This window comes from Perna viridis, chromosome 5, assembly GCF_037379345.1.
Source record: "Perna viridis isolate PV_CMFRI_1.1 ecotype Kerala chromosome 5, ASM3737934v1, whole genome shotgun sequence".
Classification (NCBI taxonomy): Eukaryota; Metazoa; Mollusca; class Bivalvia; order Mytilida; family Mytilidae; genus Perna; species Perna viridis.
Genome location: NC_142449.1, coordinates 12,663,235 through 12,689,947, shown reverse-complemented (window position 1 = coordinate 12,689,947; position 26,713 = coordinate 12,663,235). Strand labels below are relative to the sequence as shown.

General features: G+C 31.9%; 2 protein-coding genes across 4 annotated transcripts in view; one reads left to right on the top strand and one right to left on the bottom strand.

Annotated features, from left to right (window-relative positions):
• LOC148616081 (cytoplasmic dynein 1 light intermediate chain 2-like) overlaps window positions 1-13,342 on the bottom strand; it is a 29,182-nt gene extending 15,840 nt beyond the window's left edge. The window contains exons 1-5 of one of the 3 annotated variants that reach the window (XM_088582769.1): window positions 13,178-13,342; window positions 5,944-6,017; window positions 4,215-4,331; window positions 2,945-3,175; window positions 820-1,007 (exon numbers count right to left, since the gene is read on the bottom strand). In XM_088582769.1, the coding sequence (XP_088438895.1) occupies window positions 820-1,007; window positions 2,945-3,175; window positions 4,215-4,331; window positions 5,944-6,017; window positions 13,178-13,308 (741 nt within the window). In that variant the 5' untranslated portion in view covers window positions 13,309-13,342. The remainder of the gene's footprint in view (window positions 1-819; window positions 1,008-2,944; window positions 3,176-4,214; window positions 4,332-5,943; window positions 6,018-13,177) is intronic. The other 2 variants (XM_088582766.1, XM_088582768.1) reach the window with 2 other exon arrangements.
• Window positions 13,290-24,988, top strand: LOC148616080 (uncharacterized). Its single transcript, XM_088582770.1, has 8 exons — window positions 13,290-13,437; window positions 14,292-14,542; window positions 15,056-15,475; window positions 18,070-18,148; window positions 19,173-19,304; window positions 19,865-20,003; window positions 21,839-21,955; window positions 22,756-24,988. Exons 2-8 carry the CDS (start codon window positions 14,306-14,308, stop codon window positions 23,024-23,026), a joined length of 1,395 nt encoding a protein of 464 aa, XP_088438896.1. The 5' UTR covers window positions 13,290-13,437; window positions 14,292-14,305; the 3' UTR covers window positions 23,027-24,988.
• Window positions 24,989-26,713: the final 1,725 nt, after the last annotated feature.

Below are 26,713 nucleotides of genomic sequence, written 5' to 3'. Positions count from 1 at the left end.
TAGGTAAACCCTCACTTATAGTGGAAACTCATATCAGACAACACCCAAAATCGCCTAGAATGTATGCCATCTATCTGACACCTTCATAAAATATGAAACCAATCCACTGATAGAGAGACAAGATTTTTGTGACAAATATTTTGCTTATAGTTCCATATAGTGAAAAATAGTCCCACAAAGGAGGAAGTTGATATTAAACAACACCTAAAATAATGTATACAGTACCTGAACCGATCCGTGCAAAGAAAATTGTGATCAGTCACCGATCAGTTTCCAGTCAGTCATCAATCCTTCAAACCGATCCATTTAACTGGTGATCGCATCAGATGACCACAGAGCGGTCAATGTATCTTACGGTTTTCTTGTTTCCACATATAACACATATTTACATTATGTAATAGATTTAAACATCAATTTATACTTTTATTTTTCATTTCTTTTAAAAAAACTGTGATCAGATCGGTCACCGGTCATCAATCCCTCAGCCATCAATTAGTTGATGAGCATCAATCCGTGAAATTGTTGCACGGATCGGTTCAAGGACTGTACCCCATGTATGTAAAGCCATACACCAAATGGTGGAAGGTACAACAGACTGAAAATATACCATCCACTTGTTGAGTGGGAGTATTACTATCTGATCTTCTATCCCATACAAATCTTCGACTTCTTTTTGTTTTTACATTTAACATGTGACAAATAACCAGTTGTTAGAAAGTTTTCCTTCATTTTCAAGGCTGGACTGTGTCGTTTCATATTTGCAGGTGTAATATGCCATTTTTCTATCTTCATTTTACCTATCTCTTATCTCCCTTTTACCTGAGTTAAAACAACTACAACAGGAACTCCTAGATTCTGTGTAAGTGTATTATCTCCCAATGGTAACTGTACTTTATCACTATCTGTATGTACGGCTTGAGGATGTAGTGGGTTAAAATCTCTTCGTGGAGCAGACTGGCTTGTCTGTCCTTCTACAGGTTCTACATACTCTTGAAAATACCTCATCACTGAAAGAAAGAACTCGGGGATAAAAATTAGCAGTCGCCAAGTAACCCATGGCTACTAATAATTTAGCTGGGCTACCGAATTTTTCTGTAAAATTTAGTTGCACATATAGAATATATTAAACAAAAATATGGTCTGGGTTTGTATTTCCTATTTTTTACCACTGGAACTTAAATCATTTTATACAATGTAACATTTTGTTTATTTCCATGTTGTTTATAGGAATGCATTTATTTCTATGTCAATGCTTTCTTGGGTACATACAAACTATCACATTATTTTTTAATGAATCGGTCTCCTATTTGCAGAATTACCTCCTACTGATAGCAGGTATCTTGTACAGAGAGTGTGAGCCAACTTTCCATTTATCTATTACAAATCTATACACAGATAAACATGAACTTATAATTAACAACATAAGTGACTAAAAGGAATATAAATGACTTCATACTTGCACTTTTTTCTACCTGTTTTATTCACACTATAATAGATGTTAGTGTAAGCTACTTAGTATGACTGTCTTATTGAACAACCGATAGACTGTTTAAAAAACTATCTGAATGAAAATAGCTCATATAAGGGAAATTCATTATTCATACATGGTTACAAGTATTTTCCACAGAATACTATAACACATATTCTTGAAATGTAAATAAAGATAAATAAAGCTTTTGATGAAAGTTGATCTGAAGATGAAGCACTGACAGAGTATATTGTACATGTATATAAAAATTAACATACTAAGTGACTCAAAATAGTTAAATGTGAAGTATCTGCCTTATTTTTACATACTTTACAATACAGATCAATAACCTACATAGGTTTTTAAATGTATCACATGTTATCTGCATCCTCAGAAAGACACCCATATAATCAATTTCAAAGAGCCAGCTGGTTTGATATTGATTACAAATACCTGTACTCTGTGTAATGCCCTATCTGTGTATTGATTTTCTTTGACATGCACTTTATATGAATCATTTGGTCTATTTAAATGTTGATTGTTGTCACAATTCAAAATATTTATTGCAGGTATTGCACCTTTAATGTGAGCAATTATCTAATATACTATATCAAAAACTATCTTTAAGTGTAATTTTATTTTTTCTAATTCCCACACAATATATAGGCAGTATTCCTTTGGATGTGTCTGTATAGTATGTTCTCAATCTAGCACATTTAGACATGTGACATATCAATAATGCCTTTATAAGATTGGAAACATTTGTTTAACTACATGTATTAACATGTACTTATTCAATAAAAAGCAATAATAGAAAAGTATTTTTAAATCATAACTTTAAAAGCATTATTGCTTTATCAAAGGTTTTAATTTCAAACAATCTTGTTTATCAGGGCTGTTCCATTAAAACATATGATGAATGGGTGGAAGGAACTTTTTTTCTTTGTATATGGGTAGATGTTTCAGGCCTCTTGACAAAGTATATGGTTTAATACAAAACATCAATAGAGCTTCCCGTAACTCCTCTGGTGAAAAAGTGCCTTCCATAGAACCTCATATCCTCTAATGGAACAGCCCTCAAACAACCTTATTTGTTTTCAAAGGTTTAGACTTAAGGTTTTTTGTTCATTTCCAGAGAAATATCTGTTTTAATAAATGAAAGCATAGGCAAGGTGAAGTTCCTTTTTACAGTTTTTTGAGTTAGCAACACATTTAAATGCTGCAATAGAAAGGATTAATAATTATGGAAACAGAAGCAAAAATTAATTTTATATGCATAGATGCATCAAAGTAATCATTTTTAAAAATCAAGTCCTTATCCTTGAGCAATAAAAATTTGGCAATTGCTAATTCAGGAATATTTCAGGCAGCTCATGAGCTATTTGAAGATTTTATGCACACAATACCAAGTTTTCACCTTTATCATTATCATTTATTAACGTTGCTAAACAACTGAAAGCATAATTGTCTACTTACAACTTTCTTCATACTCCCGTCTATCCTCTGGTGTAAGTTTAAGTCGGTCTGTATGATGTTGTAAAACATTAGCCCATTTATCTAAAGACTCTAATATTGACCATGGCTGGGACATTGATGCCATTAAAACGACTAGACTATTTTCAAAGTTCTCTTCTGTTATACAAAATTTAAGTAAACTAGTGTGAGTGGTATCTCCATCCAACACCCATACTCCTAAACGACTTTGATCTACAAATAAATAAAAAAAAGAATATCATTCAGTGTTCATAAGTCCTTTAAAAATTTACAAATTTTCAACTATTTTTAATACATAGTTAATTTCTCAATAAATTTACATCAAAACATTGCAACTTACACTTACATATGTACATTACAATGCTTACTAAAAGATGCTAATGGTAAACTTGTAATTCCACATAACAAGAAAAAACCTGTTCTCTCTTAACAAGATTTATGTCCGAAGAACATGAGAATGACTACTTGCAAACTCTCAGAACTTGAAAATTTGAAGGGTTATTAAGCACTGCAGTGAACACATACATTCTAAAGATATGTCATGTGTGTTTACATCATTCTCTAATTTGAAAGGTTACTGTGCACTGCAGTGTACACATATGTTCTAAAGATATGTCATGTGTGTTTACATCATTCTCTTATTTGAAGGGTTACTGTACACTGTAGTGAACACAAATGTTCTAAAGATCTGTCATTTGTGTTTCATCATTCTCTTAAGGGTACGACAGAGTGTCTTTTTTTGTCTATGAACTTCTGTGCACGATTTACAATTGTCTTGAAATTAGGTGTGTCTATAATAGGTGGATATGAACATTTGCAGCTTCATTTTAATTTACTAAGCATTTTAAGAGAATCCCTATTTCCAATATCAACTACCATGAAAAACTTGACTTAAGTACAAATATCCTCAAAATCTACAGGTCTCCTTTGTCATAATTAAGTTTCAAGCTGCTTGCCCAAATCACGGGTGATATGACATGCAAATCACTAAATAAAAACAGAAACATCATCATAGCATTTTCTTTATGTGAACAAATACATTCAAAACTGACCAGTCAATATTTCGAATAGCTTAGGTGTTTTTTGATAACTTATGATAAATCCTGTATAAATAGACAATACAACAGTTTCTCTATTAGATTTACTAGGCTTAAGTTAGGACTGTGAAATTCTAAGTCACAATGAAAAAAATCAATGGAAGTAAACTTTCTGTTGGTCATTGTATGAATCTAATTCCAGTTTTGGTACATACCATCTCTATATTCATCTTTGACATCTATATAATAGTATTCTAATCCTGTGCCTTTCTTTGGCTCTTCTGTAGCCTGCAACTTGGCAATCAATGTGGTCTTACCACATTCTACATCGCCTGTAAAAAATAAATAAAAATAAGAAAAAATATATATCAATAATCATGCATATTTTTATTGATGAACTAACTAGGTTTGTATGAGTCAACTTATTTTTTTCCTCCTTTAAACAGACATTACATCATGTTTAGCCCTTTTTCTTAACTGGATTTATCTCATTGGTGTACAAAATATCTCAGTGTTGAAGTAATCAATCAGACTTGATCTTTTATAATAAAAAGGAACTGCCTGCTTTAAAGTTTTTTTTTCAAATTAAACATGGATGAAAAGTAGGGAAAAATAAGGACTACCAGATAAATACATTTAATAAATGACATAATGATTTTTCTTTTTGAAAATTTCTATAACAATACAACTCTACATATTTCCTAATTTCCACTTCGAAAAAAAAAAAACAAAAAAAAACAAAGAAACAAAGTACTTTAGTTCATTTGTCTGCCTTGCATGATCACACAATTCAATAGGAGTGAAGGTTATCTTACTTTTCAGAGAAAAATCATTAATTTTTAACTTAGTTTCCCTTCTAAAAAAGTGGTCCCACTTAAACAGTTTCTGTGAAAATTAATCCCATCCAAGCTTCTATATAAGAAGGTATTCAGTCATAAAATAGAGACACTATGCAATTGACAACATGTTATGACAGATACACTGGTCAATAACATTGCATCCCTCCTGTGGGTTGTAAAATTCTAATTTTGTGACTATGTGACATCCTACTTCTATTTTTTCATCTGTTAACTGAGGCAATATATCTATAAAATATACTTCTTATCAGTGAAATTTTTTACATGTATGTGTTCTGACAATGAGACCTAACCATACAACATTACAAATGAAGATTAAATCTCTGCAACAATTCATGATTTCTTGAATTAAAATTTACAATATAAGCTTACTTTAATTCATTAATCAATCGAATCATTTGCAATTTTTAAAAATATTTTTAATAAATTATATATAATACAAATATATGTGATGTTACATACATGTATGTAAGGTATTTAGTTTCTTTTATTGATATAAATGTGACTTATTCTTTAAGCCACATGTGTAATTGGCTTAATTAGTCTGCATATTATGGACTGACTGTATTAAATAAACATGAGATTGAGTACCTTTTCTTTTCAAATTTTTAGCAACAAATTTGGCTATAAAGTATGAATGATAAGATTTTAAAATTGTGAATGAACATAAGCTGGATTTAAGAATGTTCATTCTATATTCTGTCTTGTCAAGCTAAAAACTTGTTACGAAAAGCTATTAAAATACTTGCTTGTAACCAAATATTTAATATATTTTGACACTTCTTCCTTGAATACCGCTAAAAGACTGAATACAAGAGAGTGACTTTACTTAGCTTTTGGTACAGTATGAGGGTGCAGTTACAGGGGTAAAAATCAGGAAATACAAACTGGTGGCCCAGACCATATTTTTGTTTAATATTTTCTATATGTTCAACTAAATTTTACCCAAAAGTTTGGTAGCCCACCTCAAAATCTAGTAGCCATGGGCTGATTTTTATCCTGAGTGAATGAAAACAGAGCCATTTTTATGCCCTAATCAGCCAGGAGTGTGCGCTCTAGGTAAACCATGTTATCTTACTTCACATACCCAAAACTAAGATAGATTTTGATGTAGGCAAGTTTGTAGAAGAACTTGACTGTACTTCTCCCAAGATGGTTGACCTGAAAAATAGTTGCAAATAAGAGTCAAAAATCCAAATCAACATTGCAAATTATAAATGTAAAGTTAGTATAATACAAACTCTAATGACAGAAAACTAAAAAGAGTGAATCAATTTCTGCATACAGGCCCCTGTTAATTGCTTCAACATCTAGTTTCACCTTCTGATACCAGAGATCATATCTGATGCTAGCATGAAAATTTAACCTGTTTTCTAGTTTTAAATATTACAAGGTCTTCGAACAGTGGAAATGGGTAAAAACAGAAATAAATAAACAGTAAAAAAAAGAATTGGAACAGTAAAATCCAGAAAAGCGGAAAGAATTCATCCGTTAAGAATTTTTTTTTTCAGCACTGGAAGGTGTTACAAAAAGGAAGTGCCTACCTTTGAAACCAATACCTGAACTGAAAAGAACTCCCCAAAAATGAAATTCAATAAATTCACTGATTTCCTCCAATTATTAATTAGAGCAAATCCATCAATACAGTACTAATAAAGTTCTGATGTATAAAAAACAAAAATGATACCCTAACCTATCTAACTTTGATTTTTTGGTACAAGATTTTCAGTTCATATTTTTATATTATTGAAATGGTGAAAAATTATCTGAAGAAGACAAAATAAATGTAAATGATAAAAAATTACCATAAAACACGGGTCAATATTAATGAAGAATGACAGAATATTTTATCTTGAACTAGATATCAAATGTTTGTAGCAATACAACTGAGTAAGTTCGTGACAAGAATTTACTCCTTGATTTCAAAGTAAATGAAGTGTATCTCTCTCGAATACAAATATCTTTGTCAACTTTAAAACCTAATTTTTATCAAGTTCCCCTCATGAAAAATAAGTGACTAACTCAAAATTTTCTTTTAATTATAGTATTACTTCAATTTTTAAGGTCATGATAGGAAAACTGATGTCAAATTAAATCAGGAAATGAAAGTTAACATGATCTACAGAAAAAAAATATGCTAAAGAAAATTATCATTGCCAGATTTTTCAAAGAAATAATTCAAGAGATTTTTTTTTGTGATAGAGTGATACATTTTTCGAACTATAGAGACATTTCTATTCTATACATGTGTATATCACAAATTTACCTCACTTTTTGCATGCAACTGTTGAGTGTTTAAGATGCTGCATCAGAAAATAAATTTAATGCAATTAAATATTAGATGTTATATTACATGAAGCTTCAGACAAAATAGAAATCCTCTACCCAATTGCTTGTTTCACTACTCTGATTTCCTTGAATGCCATAAATATCAGAGTAACAATAGGATTCTGTTGCTCAGATATTTATGACATTCAAGGTCTGTTATCTGAAAAATAATTTGGTAACACACTTTTTGAGACACATTTCCTCATACCCCTGATATCAGATACACTACGGCTAAGGACTATTTTGACAATTCCCTTGGACATGTTCCCACCGGCCCATGGTGGACACATGGTTGATCTCTGTCCACGTTGCCCACGCATTCTGGTGGTCACTTTTAAATCTTGTTTTGTTTTAACAGGAATTGGAATTAAAACTCATTCTTACGTAATAAATATTACAGTCCTGTTGTATTATAAGAAGCGTATCTAACTGTATGAGCTTGCGGTAACAAATATTTCACAGGTGTCAATACAGCTTCTTTATAATTGAGTTATCAATTACCTGTAGGGCGGAGATTAAAGCAGAGAAGCGTGATCACTTGCCAACAAATGAATTATAACAAAGTACCCGCGATAACCTTTGACAGGTGCCATTTGATCTCTTTTAAATTGACAGTTAATCAATTAACGGTAATGGCACGTTTGAATACAGTGCAGCGCTATTACCTGTCAACAATTAAATTTAATTATATTAGAAAATTTGATTTAACATTAATCAAATGTTACTTGATGGATAAGAATGTATTCAGAAATACTCAATAGTTCAACATAACTTATATGAATTTGGAAACAATTAATCTTGCAAGATGAATTGTGAGATAAATACTTTTACGGCCATATGATGGAAAAAAGTGCACCCTCCTTTTGCTTATACTTTTTAAAATTCCTAAAGAAAATCAGCTAAGATTGGATGTGCGACCCCATATGAAAGATACAACTATTTACAACTGCATCCCATTTTTTCTACGGCACTGCATCATGTTGCTACGAATTTCTCTAGGTGGCTGAAGATGCAGGTGTTCCTTCTCGGACCGTTGATTGACAGGTAATCAATTAAATTAAATGTCGAGGGTGTGGTTTTAAGGATAGATGCAGTATCGTTGACAGACAGGTAATAAATTATAGGAATATTGAGGGTGTGGTTTAACTGGACAGTCAAGCTGCGTGTATAAGAAAATGACACAAGTACCTGAGAAGACATATACAGTCAAACCTCGATGTGTCAAACTTGGAAGAATTGAAATCTCAGATAACTCGAACTAATTTCAAAGTCCCAGCAAAACTCCCCTTACTCCAATACAATTTACCTAGGATGACTCGAACTCGGATGAATTGAGGTTTTCCATCAGTCCACTCGATAGGACTTTGAGGTTAATGAACCCTGATGTCTCAAAGTCAATTAATTAGTTGGAAAACTGATTGCTTTATTACAAACCATCACTGAAGTGTGTTTTACAATGATTAGCACAGCTTTTGAAATTATTTGTTGACACTCGTTATTTCTTGATTAATCCAAAATAACGTGTGTAGTGAAAAAAAACAAACTTTATTGATCTCGTGTCGGTATTCACACTAACAGTGATATCAGATATTCTAATAAAAAAAATTAAAAAATACAGATGAATTACATTGGTACATGTATCTGGATATTCAATTAAACATCAAACAGACAATAACAACATGTATTTCCACAACTACAGTCGTTTCGCAAGTGAATCTGAAATTTTATCGTAATAATGTAGAGCATCTCCTGATTGTGAGACATGCAAAGCAACATGTTCTGGACATGTGATGCTGTTCTGTATTCAGTATTTAAAACCTGACAAACAACACACTAATATATCTGCTGATATAAAATGCAAGTTATCATGAGGAACTCTGTAAAGTTAAGAACATGAGCATGTACAAACAAAATAAATGATGTAAATGCAGATACAATCATCAACCAAACAATTTCCAGGTTATACTCAACCTCGGATAACTCAAACATTTTTGCCTGGTCCCTTTGACTTGACGAGGTTCGACTGTAAGTGATTTAATCATGATTAGACGTTTTATGTGTACTAATTAAGATTGATCTGTTATAAAGTGGTTTATTTTTGTCAACAACCGTAAAAAAAAAAAATTATAAGATATAAGATGAGTGCAACCTTCATGGAATTCGAGAAAGGACATGTTTATGTATAATCGAACCAAACGAGGGCTAGTGTTACGAATTTTACTAAAATTTGAAAGATATCCTCAAATAAGATAATTTATGATGTATCCATTTTTACAACTACAAGTGAAAGACAAAATAACGCAAAACATACAAAATCTCATTTTGTCCCTTTTTAGTATTGACATATATTGGAGATTTTCAGAAAAAAGTCTACTTCATTTGAAGTCGGCACACTAGTGTTAAAAAAAAAGAAACCAATCAGTTTAATTTATTCTATACATAGTAAGCCGTAAATTTTGTAGTAAAACAATTGGATTTTTTTTTATTAGATCCTACTTGGGTTATCCAAACACAATTTTTTTTGAAAGAGGTTTTAAATGACAAAATTTGGTTTAAAAAAAAAACTTTGGATGTTCCTACTACGCTTCTGTAATCATGAAAATTAAATCATGTTTCTTTTAATTCTTTAATATTACCAAACAATTCCGTCTCGTTAATTAGCAGTTGATCGACCACTTCCTGCATATTGGCCAAGTGTGACACGCTCGGGTATCAAGTAGTGACATTACACAGATAATACACACACTATTTCCAGTACAATTAGTGAGATTTGACTACATAAGTTACTGTTTTAAACACATTAATTTTATTTCCAGGTGGCTATGATATGAAATATCAAAAATGCATAACAAGATTATTATGTTTTGTAAACAGAAAAAAATGCTTGTAGTGAGCATGATTTTACAAGAACGGTGAATATTTTATTATTTAAAAGAAAAATACGATTGCCCTTAATTAAACGTCAGCGGTTATGAAAAATTTAAAAAAAAAACAATATTTATATTTCTATATATCTCAAAAGTTACATGTTTATGAATGACTGTGTAGAATTTTAAATACTTTTGTGTACTATTACTCAGTCTTATTATCTATGCAAAGAAGGCATGTTGTTCATTGATCGATAACTGTTGCCATGTCAACGAAATGTCAATTAACCTCATACCATGCTCAAAATAAAGGGACACGCCTATTGATGAAACATGAAAAGCAATGATTGGACTATGATATTACATAGGCGTTTATCAAATCTGCATAAGAAATTGAGGCATTTAAAGCTTTTTTGTTGTTGTTGGTTTAAAAACGAAAGTATATAAAAGCCAACCGTAAGAATTATTACGTAAGAAACTTGTCAGTAAAATAAGTAGTTCGCGAATACTTGACTTTTTTTAATATTGTAATTTATGATTTGTATGCTACTGTTTTAGATAATAACAGAACTAATCGTAGTCAAAATTGTTGAACTAAGTGAAGGGGAAAAAAACGGAAGAAATAATTGCGCTAAATCTTAAAGAACTAACTGCATATTCAACTTAAGAGGGGAAATTTTCACCCATTACTATACTCGGTTAAAGTGTGCTCGGATGATACATGGTTAAATCCGTTGCCATTTGAAAACTCATGAACTATTTCTGGATCATATGTTATCTTCCCACTTTCAAATTTTCTTGAAAAGACATGATACTGAAATTGGTTAATTATAGACCATAAGTTAAAGTTACATGCGCTTGCTTCAAACCAATTCTTTCACTGAGAAAATACAACTGCGTTAAATGGGTAGTCAGTAAAATAAGGAGTTCGCAAATACTTGATTTTCTTGAACACCGTATTTTAGAATTGTAACATTCTGGTCGGATGTACAATATTATTACATGATACATGTAGGAACTGGAAATGTTTAAGTCAAGGCCTTATGAATTTCTTTGAAAATTATATCACCTTTGTTTTCCAATTAGTCCAGGTTTACATTTCAATAATGACAGACTCAATTCCGATGTCAGCCTTCAGAAAAAAAAAAAAAAAAACACACACAAGAGTTCAAAGCATTTAATTCGTATAAAAACCTAATTATCTTAATTCCGAAGTAAACAACTGTCCACCTCACAATTTTGGCTTGAGGCCAATTATGCGTGAAAGAAAAATTGATTCTCACGGTAAAGGTAATGATTAACACGCTGTCCTCCTATTTGTCAACCGTTTGAACTCTGTAATAAAATTGCTGATCATGGATTAAATCCAATCAACAGGTTATCACGCATCCACTGGATACCATGACCGTGGACACTGTACTGTCCACCTGACACGGTGGGCAGGTGGACATCTGTCCACCGTGGGCATTAAGGTGGGCAAAGCATGGACAACTTGATATATCCACGGTGGGCGAGTGGAATCATCAAAATAGTCGTTAGCTGTAGTGTATCAGACCTTGGTTGAAAAATACTCAGTTTCTTCAAAAACAATGAGTAATGACGAATTTTTGTAAATTATTCTTTGTGCCAATGTAACCATGGATTTACCAATCATGACATTATAACATGTAAATGTTATTTATTCACCATCGGTATACTTAAGTCGCAATGGAGAAGGGAGATTTGGAGCACTGGAAATCCTAGATTTATCCCACCATTTCATTTGAAATGCCCGTACCAAGTAATGAATATTGGGGTACCAGCAACTCCGGAGGTGTAATATTTATTTTGTCAGGTTTAATTTGGTCTTGTCTTGATTATGGATCGTATTTTCGTTGTTACCCTTTTTTACTTCATGAGTCAAGAAATCTGTTAACTAAAATGTACCATGGTACAAGGAGACCCAAATGTAACTTTTAAAGCAGATAACCAGTTGAGATGTAAACATTAAAAACAAATGTTTAAACTTTTGAGACCTTTCTTTGAGTTAAAATGTTGATGATATAAGTAAAATTTCATTTCAAAGTTTATAGTGATAACTATTTGAAATCTGTGACAATGTGATTTCCGTAATGTTATAGTATGGGTAAGTGAAAATGGTTACACATTTTGTAATTTTGCGATATCCTATCTATACCATAAAGCCTGATTGACACCTGCCTATGTTAAACACTAACTAATTATTTTGCTAAGAGTGAACATCATTAGTAGTACACTCCAATGGAACGTTAAAGGTTGTATTATCAACTAGGTTCAGTATACTTGTGGCGGGAAAAACCTTCAATATTCAATTTGCGCAGGTAAAAATCTGAAGTTTAAAAATAGTATCATGGCAGCTTCATTCTTGTTTACTTTGTAAATGTAATTGAGATCCACACAAGTCTCAGACAAATTCACTAGCTTGTTTGGCAGTTTAAATACAAATCTAATCTTAGCTTTTCCTAAAATAAGGGTGGTCACATCATGGCACCTGAAAGTTTACCAAAATGACATAATCAGCTTATAAATACCAGACAAAAGAAATTTCAGACCATGACAACCTATAGATCCTTATGAATGCCCATACATTTTGTCATGTACATACATGTATTTCAGACCACGACAATAAAAATTGTATATTGCAAAAATTTAACAATGTTGGAAGTTAACAATATCACAGGGCTGAAAAAATTATTAAAGGTGTTTGAATATATGTTTTGTCAGGAGTGTTTGTAAAGGTTTCACATTATTCAAATTTATTGGAAAGTTTGCAACTTCATTCTTCAATGAGTCAGACAAACACTAAAATTCAAGGAAACTGTTCCACCTTCAGATGAAATTGATATAATAAAAGACGTGGTTCTTTTCATAAAAACATGTTTCCAATGAACAAAATTTTTCATTTGGGCAGGTTGTCATCGTCTGAAAAACAAAACAAAGGTAAATTTGCATCAGCAACACTCCTTGGAATGGAAATGAATGGGCCTGATAAATTATGCTGAATGATGCCAATGGAATGATAAGAATTTCGTGGCGGCTAAAATAGCATGCCCTTAAAAAATTGTTTTCCGTAAACTACTCGTGTTAGTAATTATTTCAATCGTATACCAAAGATTTTGGCCTTCGCTTTCATCGTCATCGGCCGTTGATGAACCCAATCTGTCATTTCGCTCGCCAACAGGCGCCATCTTGGACCGAAAAGTTACCCGGATGATGAAAATGTGCGCAAGCGTAGACATCACAAGAACCTTCGTGGCAGCGGATGAATCATGATGATGTAATGTATGACCTAGACCTTTGTTCAAAATGTAAACATTGAATATGAAAACTACATGTGCTTTTTGGTTAATTTTCGAAGCTGAACCCTGGTGAGTCTTTCCACTTTCAAACTGTTTAAGAGAATTGAATTAGTTCCATTTTTTGTTCTTTCAAATCGAAAAGGATCTGATAATATGATTTATAATATAAGCAGAAAAGGGGTGTTCATGAATCATGCTCTTTCCCTTTAGTTTTGGGATTTAGTGTCCGGAGCTGTTTTCTGATATGACCGCCCACTGAAAGCGTCAGTAGTGGGATGATTCAAACATGTCATTATCGAAATCAAAACATAAACATTAACACATGAAACAGAGACGATCTACATACATCATGATCAATTAATGCAAAGCTGCAAAAGAAGTTTAACTCATATTGTGAGAAAGCTAACCACTGATAGCAAGATTGATTGATAAATGGTAAATAATGGCCTATGCCTTTGGCAGATATTCATGGATTTCAGGACAAAAACATTTGAGCAACTTGCACTAGTAGCCAGATCACAGAAGCAACAGCCTGCAGGTAGAAATGTCACCCAACATGAACACATTGTTCTGATTCTGTGCCCAACAACTGTGTATACATGTATGTAGTTACACTGTATCACATACATAAAACAACATTCAAATAAAAAACTAAGGGAATATATGTATCTAAGATGTTACTTTTTATATTTTCATAAGCATAAACATTGTAGCATGAACAAACTTTTCTTTACACTATAATGGTGTGAACTCCTAAAACATACAATGTATTTACACTGACATACATGTACATGTATATCCCATTCTCATGACTGTACATGTATGTGCAAATATTATAAATACTGTATCAAAGGTTTTCAGGTGTTCCATTATTGTACATTGTATATTGGTACACATTTCTAGATCTATGTGAACTCTTTCAGGGTTAACAGAAAAAATGGACTTTGACTTCATAGACAACAGAAGACAGAAAAAGAAAATAATAACACCAAGCACAACTGAGCATGACTTGTTTACATCAATAGTCAGAGGGGATGTTTCTAAAGTAAAAACATTGATTCAATCCGGTGTAGATCCTAACTGTACTGTAGAAGGCTGGAATCCTCTAACTACAGCATGTGAGCTTGACAAAGAAGAAATTTTAGAAGTATTGATAGAAGCTCTACAGAATCAGGTTCAATACATAATACTATTAGAGTCTACATGTATATATACACAATGCACATGTACTTGTATGTTCATCATTTTACTCAACTGCAAACAATTCACAATCATATAATGGTATATCTAATTAATAATAATCATAATTTGTATGTATAATTTTATGTTTCCAGACCATTACCAGCCAAAAAAAACAACTATTGTTATCATTAGGCTTAGCAGTAATGAATAAAAAGTTTGTAACACAAGGTTTCTTATCCTCAAAGTTATGGTCCTAATCAATTTGAAATACATTTTGTAAGGGACCAAAAATGTCAAATTAAGCATTTCCATTACCAGTAGCTACATGTATTTGAATGTTGACCATTGATCTACATTGTACATTGTAATAATGTTTTCCCATGAAGTTAGTATTCTGTACTGTATCTTGTGTGTCTTTGGTTTATTTGTGAAGCATAAGTCTTGCAGATATACATGTATGACTTAAACTGAAATCTTGTAAATTTTGATATCTCGTACATTTCAGGAAGAGAAATCAAGACTTGACGGTAGGAGTGTGTCTTTCACATCTTTCATAGATTCATACAATCAACATGGTGACACTGCTCTGACCTGTGCAGCGAGGAGAGGGCATGTACGGATTTGTGAAATATTAATTGAAGCTAATGCATGCATCAATGAAACAACATGTACTGTTAGACAAAGCCCTCTTCTCCTGGCTATTGAAAATGGACACTCAGATGTTGTTGATTGCTTATTGTCTAATGGTGCTGATGTTCAAATTGCTGATAATGTCAATATAACACCTTTGTATGCTGCCATTAAAGGCCAAAACATTGGAATTGTAGAGAAGCTGATCAAAGCTGGATGTGACGTAAATATTGGCAGTCAGGATCATGCTCCATTGTTTTTAGCATCAAGACTAGGCAGATTGGATATTGTGAAGGTAGGAAAATGTTGGTCTTTAATGAAATGCATTGCTTGACTTGAAATAACAATTTCTAAAATAGTGAATAATTATTTGTACATGTACATGTAATGAAAAGAAACATCAAAATGTGAATGCATTGATCCTTTATCAATTTACATCAGTTTTTTTTTGTGAAATTTCCAGAAGTGGTCAAGCTATTTTAATTGTAATCCTGTGTTATTATACACAATGTATATGTAGATGCAATGTACAAATGTTAAGAAGGCCATGGCTATTTGACTGTAATAGCAAATCCATTATGTGTAGGCTATTTGACCAGATCCAGTAGAAAAGCCTATTTGACAGTACCTGGTTGAATAGCTCTTCCTTGATAGATTGGCTATTCAACCAGATTTTGATGGACTTTCTAAAATTGTGCAATCATACATCATTATTATGTATATGATATATTACATTACAAATTAATCTGATTTTCATTTTGTCAAAAAAGTTTAATATTTTAAATTAAGAATTTGATATGCAATAAAGTTGTTCATATATGTAGATGAAATGAAAAGTGTGTTCTTTCTCATATTTTGCTCTCTAAGACATACATGTTGGGTCAATCACAGGGAAACTCAAATTTTACTCATCAAGACTTCTCTCATAATAAAGTTTATTTCCAACAATGGAGAATTCTAACATTAAACAAGTACATGTAGCAATGAATGTGAAACTTGACTCCCATGATGCAGTTCACAAAACAGGCGTGAATCCCAGGAAGGGTGTGCTAGGTGTACGCCCCCCTAAAATTGCAAATTATTCTGCTTGATATCTTGATTTAATTCATTTTACTTCCCCTAACCTGAAATCCTTGATTCGCCCCTGCATAATCAACAAAATTTGGAAAAAGTGCAAATTTCTATGGCTAATTCCGGAAATCGCAACTATAACATCAGAGGGCAATACTGAGCAACTTAAAAACAGGATGAAATTTTTGGAAGAATTATACAAATACTGGAGTTAGGTAAAAATGTTGTTGAAACTAAAGATACTGGAACTGATGATAATTACACATCCGCATCCGCATCAGATACTGAAAATGGAAATGCAGTCAAAGGATATAGCTTTTAGTGCTCTTTTACAATTTTTTTTTAACTAACGATACCCTGATTGGTTAAAAGGCAAGAGATACAAATTCCAATAATTGTGTGGACGATGGTCCTTATTTTTTTACCATTGTTTTACTCCATGCCAGTATAATGACACAAAAGAGGAGGAATAAAAGGGGCCACACAGACTGTAGTAGAATTGTCCAGTACACTAATGTATAGGCATGACAATTACAACATGGTCAAGCTGAAACATTCAACTTGAAATCTTTCAAGGAATTTTAACATATGATGCTTATATGTTTCGTCAGGCAAAATCAGCTGCCATAAATAACACTGTACTTATTCCAGAGGACAAAGCTGGAAGAAATCATTAAGTTATATCAAGTGAATTCTGAGATTATAATGTAAACAACTGACTGGTTAAAAAAAGCAAAAACCATGTGTCATTCATTGTTTAGAATAGGTTCATTCACCATGTGTAAGAGTAAAACAGACACTGAAGTTAAAGTACTGGTTTTGCTCTTCTTGTGAGGAGTAAAAATGTCCGAAGCATTTTAGCAGCTTTATAAGTAAGCTAATGACTTATGACTTGAAATACAACAAATATATTACCAATTAATATCAGCAATGTATCTTTGTGATTATACATGTACATAATTACACTTTATATGTCTAATTACATTACTTGTTTGATTGATAGTACAATGCAATTAACATTATATTTTCATGTCCGGTTGAATAGCTTGTCCATAATAGACTGAATAGTCGACAGGCTATTCAACCTGGTCCCATCAAATAGCCACTGCCTATTGAGAAACTAAATGAAAGAGATGAATACATTGTAACAGAATGATATTGTATTATGAAAAAAAAATAATGGGATTCAATTTGCTTCTTGTGCTGTCCATATCATAGCATTTGCCTTGTTTCTACATGGACATGCCTATACAAGCGTCAGTCAGTTGAGAAATAAGTATTTACAAGCTGACCCCCAGTGAGGCTTCAAAGGTGCCAAAGAATTATATTTGCAATGCAAGCACTGACAGCAGGCATACATAGTATATATATAGTTTTGTACATGTATATGACTTTTTGACTGATAATGTAGCTTTTATTGACTGTAATGGCTTTCCAAAAGAAAAAAAATCATTAAAAATGTACTCTTTTCTGGGTCAGAAATCATTTTTTATACCCCATCACATGGTATTTTTTGTGATACCCTCTGAAAACTTTGTCCATCCCCAGACAGTTTCCAGATGATAACCATTGAGCATCATAAAGTAAAAAATCTGCTTGCTGGATGGTTGACACAAAAGATACATGTATGGTAGTTTTAAGCTGTTTTTACCCCAAAAATATTTTGATATATTGAAATTGTCTTTCTTTGAATATTAATGAATGTAAGTTTGATCAAGCATGTGTCCATTTGAACATGTTGAAAATAAATACAACACAATGTGGCAGAGTATCATTTAGACGCCTTATTTTTTGTTGATCATATGTTTTCTTTTTCAGGCTTTATGCAATGCTGGTTGTGATATTGATATTTCTAATAAATATGGAGTTACTCCCCTTTATGAAGCTACACACAAAGGTTTGATTTTGTTTTTGTATTTAATTCATCATGTATTGATGGGAATATACTTAAGTGAATGTTTTACTAAATAGTTAATACACATGTACATGTATGTAGAAACTGTATAGTAACTTTTCTATGAATATGACACAAAATAAAACTATTATTGCCCAAATCATATGCAACTACATGTACATGTATTACTATTCTGTGAATACATTTACTTCAAATGTACTCTTACTATTAGCCAATCAAAACAAACTGTATAAAATTCCTTAGAAAATGCTAAGATATACATCTTTATTGCTTTTGTAATATATGTTTCTTAATGGTTCTGACTGATATTTCCTTCTAATGTACTATTCATATGTATAATGAAATAGCGATAAGTGAATTATATGTAATCATCTTCACTAGATGTATAGATCTTATAAGATATCAACGATAAATCTACTCTTGCATTTGATGATCATAAATTTCACTATTGAATTATTGATAATATATAAGCAGATACCTTTTACAGGAGCGTAGCTGCCTATACGCAAATACGCAGTTGCGTACTTTCGGAAAAAGTAGCAAAAATAAAAACACACATTTTAAAGATGAAATAAAGGTTATTTATCACATATGCATACCATGAACGTAGTATAGGCTCTGAAAAACTGCTCTAAAATCATTAAAATTCAAGAGTTTCCCTCAGGGCTTTGCTTTGCCGGACTCACTGGGGGCCTTGAGCGACACCCCCCCCCAAGACCCCTCACCGTAATTTTGCGTACAACTAAAATAGGCCTAGCTACGCCCCTGTTTTATTGGATGCAGAGTGTTAATTTTTGAGTCTACATGTACATGTATGTGGATTGATCAAACAATCAAATTTTTAATTCTTTTCTTTGTATGTAAATTTCAAAACATATTTAACCAACAAAATACATAGAAATCATGAATTTGTACATCCAAATGGAAAGCAATAAAAATTATAGTTTTTCATCACAATGAATTATAACACTGTGGGTTGGATTGTACATGGCAGAATTATTTTCAGGTCATTACACTGTAGTGGAGTACCTAGTGGAGCAAGGATGTAAGAAAGATACAACAGATATATATGGAGTCTGCCCTCTGCATGTTGCTTCTATGTCTGGAGATCTGGAGTCTGTTATCTTATTGTTCTCCTGTAAGTTTTATCATTTACGAATGGTGTGACACAGTGCTGCTAATTAAGTGAGAGGAGATTTCAAAACAGATAGATTTAACCCCAAAGTATATATTCAAGTCAACACTGAAATGAGATACCAATGCTAATGGTTTAATTACTTATAACTTTGGAATTTTATTCCAGACTGAAACACTGTTTTCCATGACTAGATCCATGAGTAACCAAATAAACTACTGAACATGTAGCAAAATTTCTGTGTCAAAAATTTTGATACCCATTAGGTGAAAGTAATTTCACAGTTATTTAATGCAAATCTGCAATGTAGATAATAGGATATCTTTAGACATTTAGCTTATAACTTTTACTGCTGTATGTTTGCTTGGATGAAACTTGGGAACCCAATATTGGAACGGATTTGGTATTTAGAATTATAGACTGCACTACATGCATATGAAATATGTCCTAGTCACAACTTTACTGGACAGCTGTCTTCCAGTTTATTGTTCAGTAAGTCCATTGGCTTTAATTTGAGAAACCTTCACTGAAATGATTTAAAACTTGGAAAAATTTTCTTTTAGCTGGTGCTGATCCTAGACTAAGAACTCAACAAGGTCTGACAGCTTTACACTTAGCCATGGAGATGAACAGGTCACAAGTAGTGGAGTATTTATTGGGTAAAGGTGCTAACATACTGAAGAAACCGCATGGTGATAACAGGTAACTTCTTCACTGTCAAACATGTTTCTATTAACTTGACTTGTAACATGATGTAAAATGGTTTTAGAATCAAATTTTGAAATAACTATTATCATTATAAGTAAGATCATGGTTTAACTCAACATTTCACTTTGAAATGAATGTACCAGGAAAACATTTTCTGTTTATGATGTTATTACTTTAAAAAATCTCCTCAGAAACTGCTCTACAGAATTCAATGAAAGTTGACATTTTTGCTTTTTAGGGTATCTTTAACAAAATGACAGATTTTTGATTGCTGAAAAAATAATGGCTGCTGTTTCTAAAAATAGAACAATGGGGTCAGACAGCATATTTTAATCTGTTAGGTTTAGCCAATAGCTTTCAATTGCTGAAATGATCCTTATTATAAGGCTTACAAATGTGTCCAATGAATCAAATGGAGTCAAAATTGTCTGACAATTCCTTCTTAGAGTTATTGCCCTTAAAAGGCAAAAATTTAACCAGGTGAGCGATTCAGGCTCCTGGGAGCCTCTTGTTTATCATGAGTTTGGAAATTTTATTGCTGCACTAAAAAAGTGCTGAAATTGATTTTATATAGAGGTAGACTTAGTTTAATCATAATTTATTCCTATTGTGCCCATTTGAATTAACTTTATATTGTTTCACAGAATGCTTTTGGAATCAATGGCCTCATATTAATCTAAGATAATTATGGGCATGGCCTAAAATATGCAGGCAAAAATGTACATTTAATTGGCACCTTGTATTTGTATTTGAATTGATGAAGTGAAGATTGCAGAATAAATACTGTATTAATACACGTTACAAAATCTGACCCTCTCATTACATCAGTTACATGCTACCAGTAAGTTTTATAACAAATACTGCTATGAGTCATTTTTTCATGATTTGATACATGTACATTTAACATATTTTTCCTGTTTTCTTCTGCTCTGTGCATATATAAAGGAACTGCATTGTTTTGTACAAAACATATTAAATATCTGTGTAAAATTCAGACACTGCCAATGGTAAAGTGATTCATGGTGTAGAAAAACACACCATACGGTGCTTCTTGACTCTATATGTGCTGTACTTTCACATAACCATAATCATTTCTGCATTCAGATCTGTACTTTTTAGAAAATCATACAATTGTCAACCAAATGAAACCAAATCATGAAGGATAACTTTTACAAAGTGCCAATTTCATGTACAATCTATATAATTTTTGTGTCAAAAGTTCAACAAACAAATGAAAAACTAAGACTGATTATGTGATCAGTAACTGTTTTTTAACAAGAAGTAAAACTGAATTTGATGGGTTTTTGACATGCATGAATAACCTTCGGTCTGATTTTCATTTGTTATCTGTAATTTACATGTTAAATTGTCATTTTCAAAATTTCACCCTGAATTCCCAGTACAAATGATGTTTTAAAGGTGCATGCCATTGCAAAGCTTGAAACATAAGGTTACAAAATATTATGTAAAAGGTATCAAGGTAGTAGAACTTCTCACAAAATTGACTGGAATAAATGATACTAAAACACATTTTTACCTTTTCTGCTGATAGCATGGAGGCAAATTACTTGCAATTGTGAAAAATATTCACACACATTTGTAGTAAATGGCAAAAATTATTTTAAGGAACACATTCTCAGCTTTGTTTTGACTATTGATCAGCCTACATACATATTGTGCACTTACAGTTCATAGTTCAACATGTTTTTGGCACTTCATTGACCAGTGAGTACTATAAAGTGAGAATTTTACTATTGTTCTGGAATTATGGTCCTTTTTCACCTAAAAATTGTCATCATTAGATAAATTTTCTCTTCTTTTTATTTCAGTCTGAAAAGTATTGCTGCTGTGTTTGAAAGAAAGAATACAGAAACAATAGAAGTGTTACTTAGATACTGTCCAGAGCTTCCACTTCATCACTATCCTGGCTTGTCTCAGATATTCAGGTAAATATATCATAGCTTGTCTCAGATATTCAGGTAAATATATCCTGGCTTGTCTCCCCTCAATATGTTATTATTATTGGTTAAAACAATGTCATATGGTGTTTATTAATGTATGTTAAAATGTCAAGAGGGCTTTGCCACTTAATGATGTCTGAGGCATAATAACACAATAATGCCCTTCTCAGAACCTTCAATGAAATACACTTCGCACAACCTTCAATGAAATACACTTCACACAATCTTCAATAAAATACACTTCACAGAACCTTCAATGAAATACACTTCATACAACCTTCATTGAAAAAAACTTAACAGAACCTTCAATGAAAAAACTTCACAGAGCCTTCAACGAAATACACTTCTCAGAACCTTCAAAGAAATACACTTCACAGAGCCTTCATTGAAAAAAACTTCACAGAACCTTCAATGAAATACACTTCACATAACGTTCAATAAAATAAACTTCTCAGAACCTTCAATGAAATAAACACAATAGCTGTTTATGTAGAGGGTGTTTTTGTGATAAATTATTACATACCTCATAAGGCACCCCTTCACAGACCATACATGAAGTATGGTTAAAACATATGATATAATCAACATGACCTGTTAAAATTTGTATCATACTGTATCAACCCTTCACCTACATCATCCCAAGGGCCTGTGGCCCCTTGGAATTTATAGGAGTTTTGGGTTGATACAGTATGTGATACAGATTTTGACATGTAATATTCAGTATCTCTTGACAAGTCTTAACACCCTATATATAAACAACTTTCATATCAATAACTTTTTTACAGTGAGAATGGTGGACTATTAAAGTTATTGTTTCTTTCTGGTATAAAGAAGGTACCAGGAGTACTGACAGTTCCCAGACTACATCCATACTATGTGGAAAACAAAGAATTATCACAATGGCTGAAGGACTATCAGAAAAGTCCGCTGTCACTTAAATCTATATGTAGGATTAGCATTAGAAGATCACTAGGCAATACTTTGTTGTTTAAAGTAAACAGTATGTGTTTACCTACTTGTATTAAAGATTTCATTTGTTTAAGGGATGTTGGTTAGCTATGCTATTCATGATTTGTTATTCATTTTGTTGAACATACCGGTAATGCAAGTTTGTTTTGTGCATTTTTTTAAGCTTTTTTTGTAACGAGCAAAACTGTATATATATGTTTCATAACTCCTTTAGATACAACTAACCCCACCAGTAAGAAAATCATTCTAATCATCACAAGTGCACTTAAACAGTTGTGAGTAATGGTCTACTTGAATCAATTGAACTACTGTGTGTCAAATTGCACAAAAGCCAGGCCTTTATATTCTTATCTTTCTCTGGTTTTTGTTATTTTTGATATAATTCAGTAGTATAAAGACCTGTCTTTCGTGTAATGTTCTCTCATATACTGCCACATTTCTTTTCATTATTCAAACTACAATGGAGTATCTAAGAATGCTACAATTAGTGTTAAATTTTCAAAGATATTGATGATTCTTCTATGACTCAGCATATAAGCTTTCAAATACTCAGAGCATGTGGAGGTTTTTATTTCTATGTAAATCTGTTTTATGCCTTGAAATTTTGGCTTTTTTACGTAAAAAATGTTGATGAAAAGCAATCTATTTAAAGTAATAGTGAATGTTTTAACCTATCTGTTAAACACTTTTTTATTTTAATCAGGACTTTTATTTAGCAACTTTTCAGATCAACAATGCATTTAATGTATATTTTATATCATTTACAATGAAAGATCCGAGTGCAGGTCACAAATTAGCATGTAGACATACCTGTGAGTTTTTTTATTGTATCTGTATATTTTACATTTCTTAGTAAAAGTTAGATTTTGATCTGTTATTTATTTTTAGTATGCATATATCTGTGAATGGGATTAGAAAGGGCCATGAGCCATTAATTTATTTTTAGTATGCATATATCAGTGAATGGGATTAGAAGGGGCCATGAGCCATTTATTTTATTCTAGCCGAAAATGTCCCAATTAAATCAGAATTGTTTTCATAGATTGTCAAGTAATGGCCCAATGAAATTCTGAATTTTATGGAAAATGGCTCATTCACAGTATTTTAATCCCAATCATTGAATTACAATATATTTACTCTATCTGAGAGTGATTAGTCTTTTAAGACTATAACACAAAATATATTGGAATATATCTTATTCATCTAGACTATATCATCTTGCTCTTACCAAGACAAACATCTTTCTATTGTGTTAATGTTGAAACTACAAGCTGATAAAAAGTCAAACAAAGCAGTATTTAAACCATAGAGGTTGAATTTTTTACCATTTTAGCCAAGTCCATGGAATAGTGTAAAAAAAGGAAAGCTTGCTAAATTTCTGGTAATAATACATTAAATGCCTGCTAAATATTGATATCTTATTTTTTGTGAAAAAATCAATGTAGCACTAATGAAAATACCCATACAGTATCTTAACCATAGCATTACTTGTGAAAGGCATTTTTGCTTATAACAATTTGTTTTTATGTGTTTGTGTTATTCCTATTTTATGCATTTAAGAGGATGTCCAGGCAAAAACAAGGCAGTTTATGGCACATGCGAAATTTTTTTTCAAAATTTTTTTGTCATATTATAAATACACTTATAGAAAAAAAAACAGAAATAAACTGCAATGAAAGCATTGGAATTCATTTGATAAATTTGGTTGTTTTGGTAGGGAACCATTTTCTGTGCCATCCATTGTCAATTTAAAACAAACTTTATACTATTTGACTGACATATGACATACTAATATTGGAACAAAAAATCACTGTGATAAAATTTACCCTGTGCCATCCATGTCATAGGATCAGCCAGATTTTTACATGGACAACTTCTGAAGTACAACTAAGTAGCTGTATTGTTCATCTTGTAAATGGCCTTATGCTAGTCATTATTTATCAGTGTTATTGTAGTTAAGTTTTCTGACTTGTTTAGGTTATTTATCTTTTCTGTTATGTAAGTTATGCATTTTACTTTTATTCCATTAAAGGTTCTTTTCTATAATAATTTGTGTATCTTGTTGATCTCTTTAGTTGCTTATGCTGTTGGTATTATTATTCAGGATCACTCTTTTTTATATAAATAAAGAGGTGATGGCTCAATGCTAGATTTCCATTTTTACAAAGTTTTTGCAACATATATGTAAAACTTTGGAACAGGTTAGGCTTCATGGACTGCGGAGTAGTTAATGAAAAAGCATAAATTATGCAAAAGTTGGTTATACCAGCATAACTAAGTCGAAAATTAAAACAATATAAGTACCATTCTGTGTAAAAATCAGGCAGTGTGTGGCTTATCAGTGTATTCCCCATTTCTTTCCCTCATATATTCAATACATCTAGAAAGCATCCGAAATGATGCATAAATTTTGTCCTGAAAGACCTGTGACATAGATACTTTTTGGCTGCTTATAAAAGGATAAAATAAGGGGAATTCTTCTGCCATATTTCCATAGTGCATTTCAACTAAATTTGACCTATCAATATTTTAAAAAGCAAACTTAACAAACATGGTTGTTTCTGGAGGTTATCAAGTAGAAACACTGGGGTTATGCAATAATTTCTTTGCATTTTTTCTTAATGTGACAAACCTTATGCACACTTTGCCTGATTCTTACGCAGAGAAGTACTAAACATCTAATTGATTCAAGTCCAAATTAAATATTGATATTTAATTGCATTATTTGAATCATTGTCTGTGAGTCTGTCATATAAAATGAATAGGTTCTACTTAAAGAAACTGTAAATGTTCCAGTCATTTGATCCTACATAATTGACATTGTAAATAGTTTATTATATGGTTCTGCAGAATCCCCTTTGTCATTGTGAATATTATTGTCATGTGATCCTACTGAAATCTGTATGACACCTATATAATCTCATATGGAGTTGTGTGGCAAAGGGAAATCAGATACACAGATCAAATCATAAAATTTATTCATTATGCTACAAAAGTATATGTTTATACATTTAATGAATACTTTTCACATCAATATCCTTAGAACTGAGATTAACTCAAAGTCTTAAGTTTATGAACGGATGAGGTACACTGAGTTATTAATTAGTAATCCATTTAATTATTAATTTGGTAGCGTATATTTTAAAGTATTTCATAAGACTACATATAACTCATGGATTTCTAACATTATTAAATCATGACTTCTCAGAAACGCACTCTGGCTAAAAGTGAAATTACCTCTGCAAGTTCTGTCTTGTCCTATGGTGCAAGATGACCCAGTCCAGACATCGGACAAATTAAGGCCATGGTTGATCTAATTATGTGGTTATACTTACTAAATACTGCATATACTTTATACAAGACTACTGGTCAATATTACCTTTTCACAAGCTGTCAATAATTTCGTTGTATTTCTGACCATGGATATATTGCCATCATGTAATCCTACAGAATCCCGTATGAAATTGTAAATATTTCTGTCAGGTGATATTACAGAATTCGATTTGAAATTGCAAATACTAGTATTCCTGTCCAAAGTGGAACACGAATTTACTGTTCCAAGGAATATCCTAAGAGATACACCAGAATTGACTTTTATTCAGCCAGAAGGTAGTTGCTATTTTTAAACTTCTACTTCTAACCATATTTTAAAACAATCAAGCATAGCACTCACCGATATTCTAAAATTTACTAATTCCAAAGATTCCGTCACTCGTATCTCTAAATATAGATCCAAAACTCAGATACAAAAATCAAAACTCTAATTCCAACATT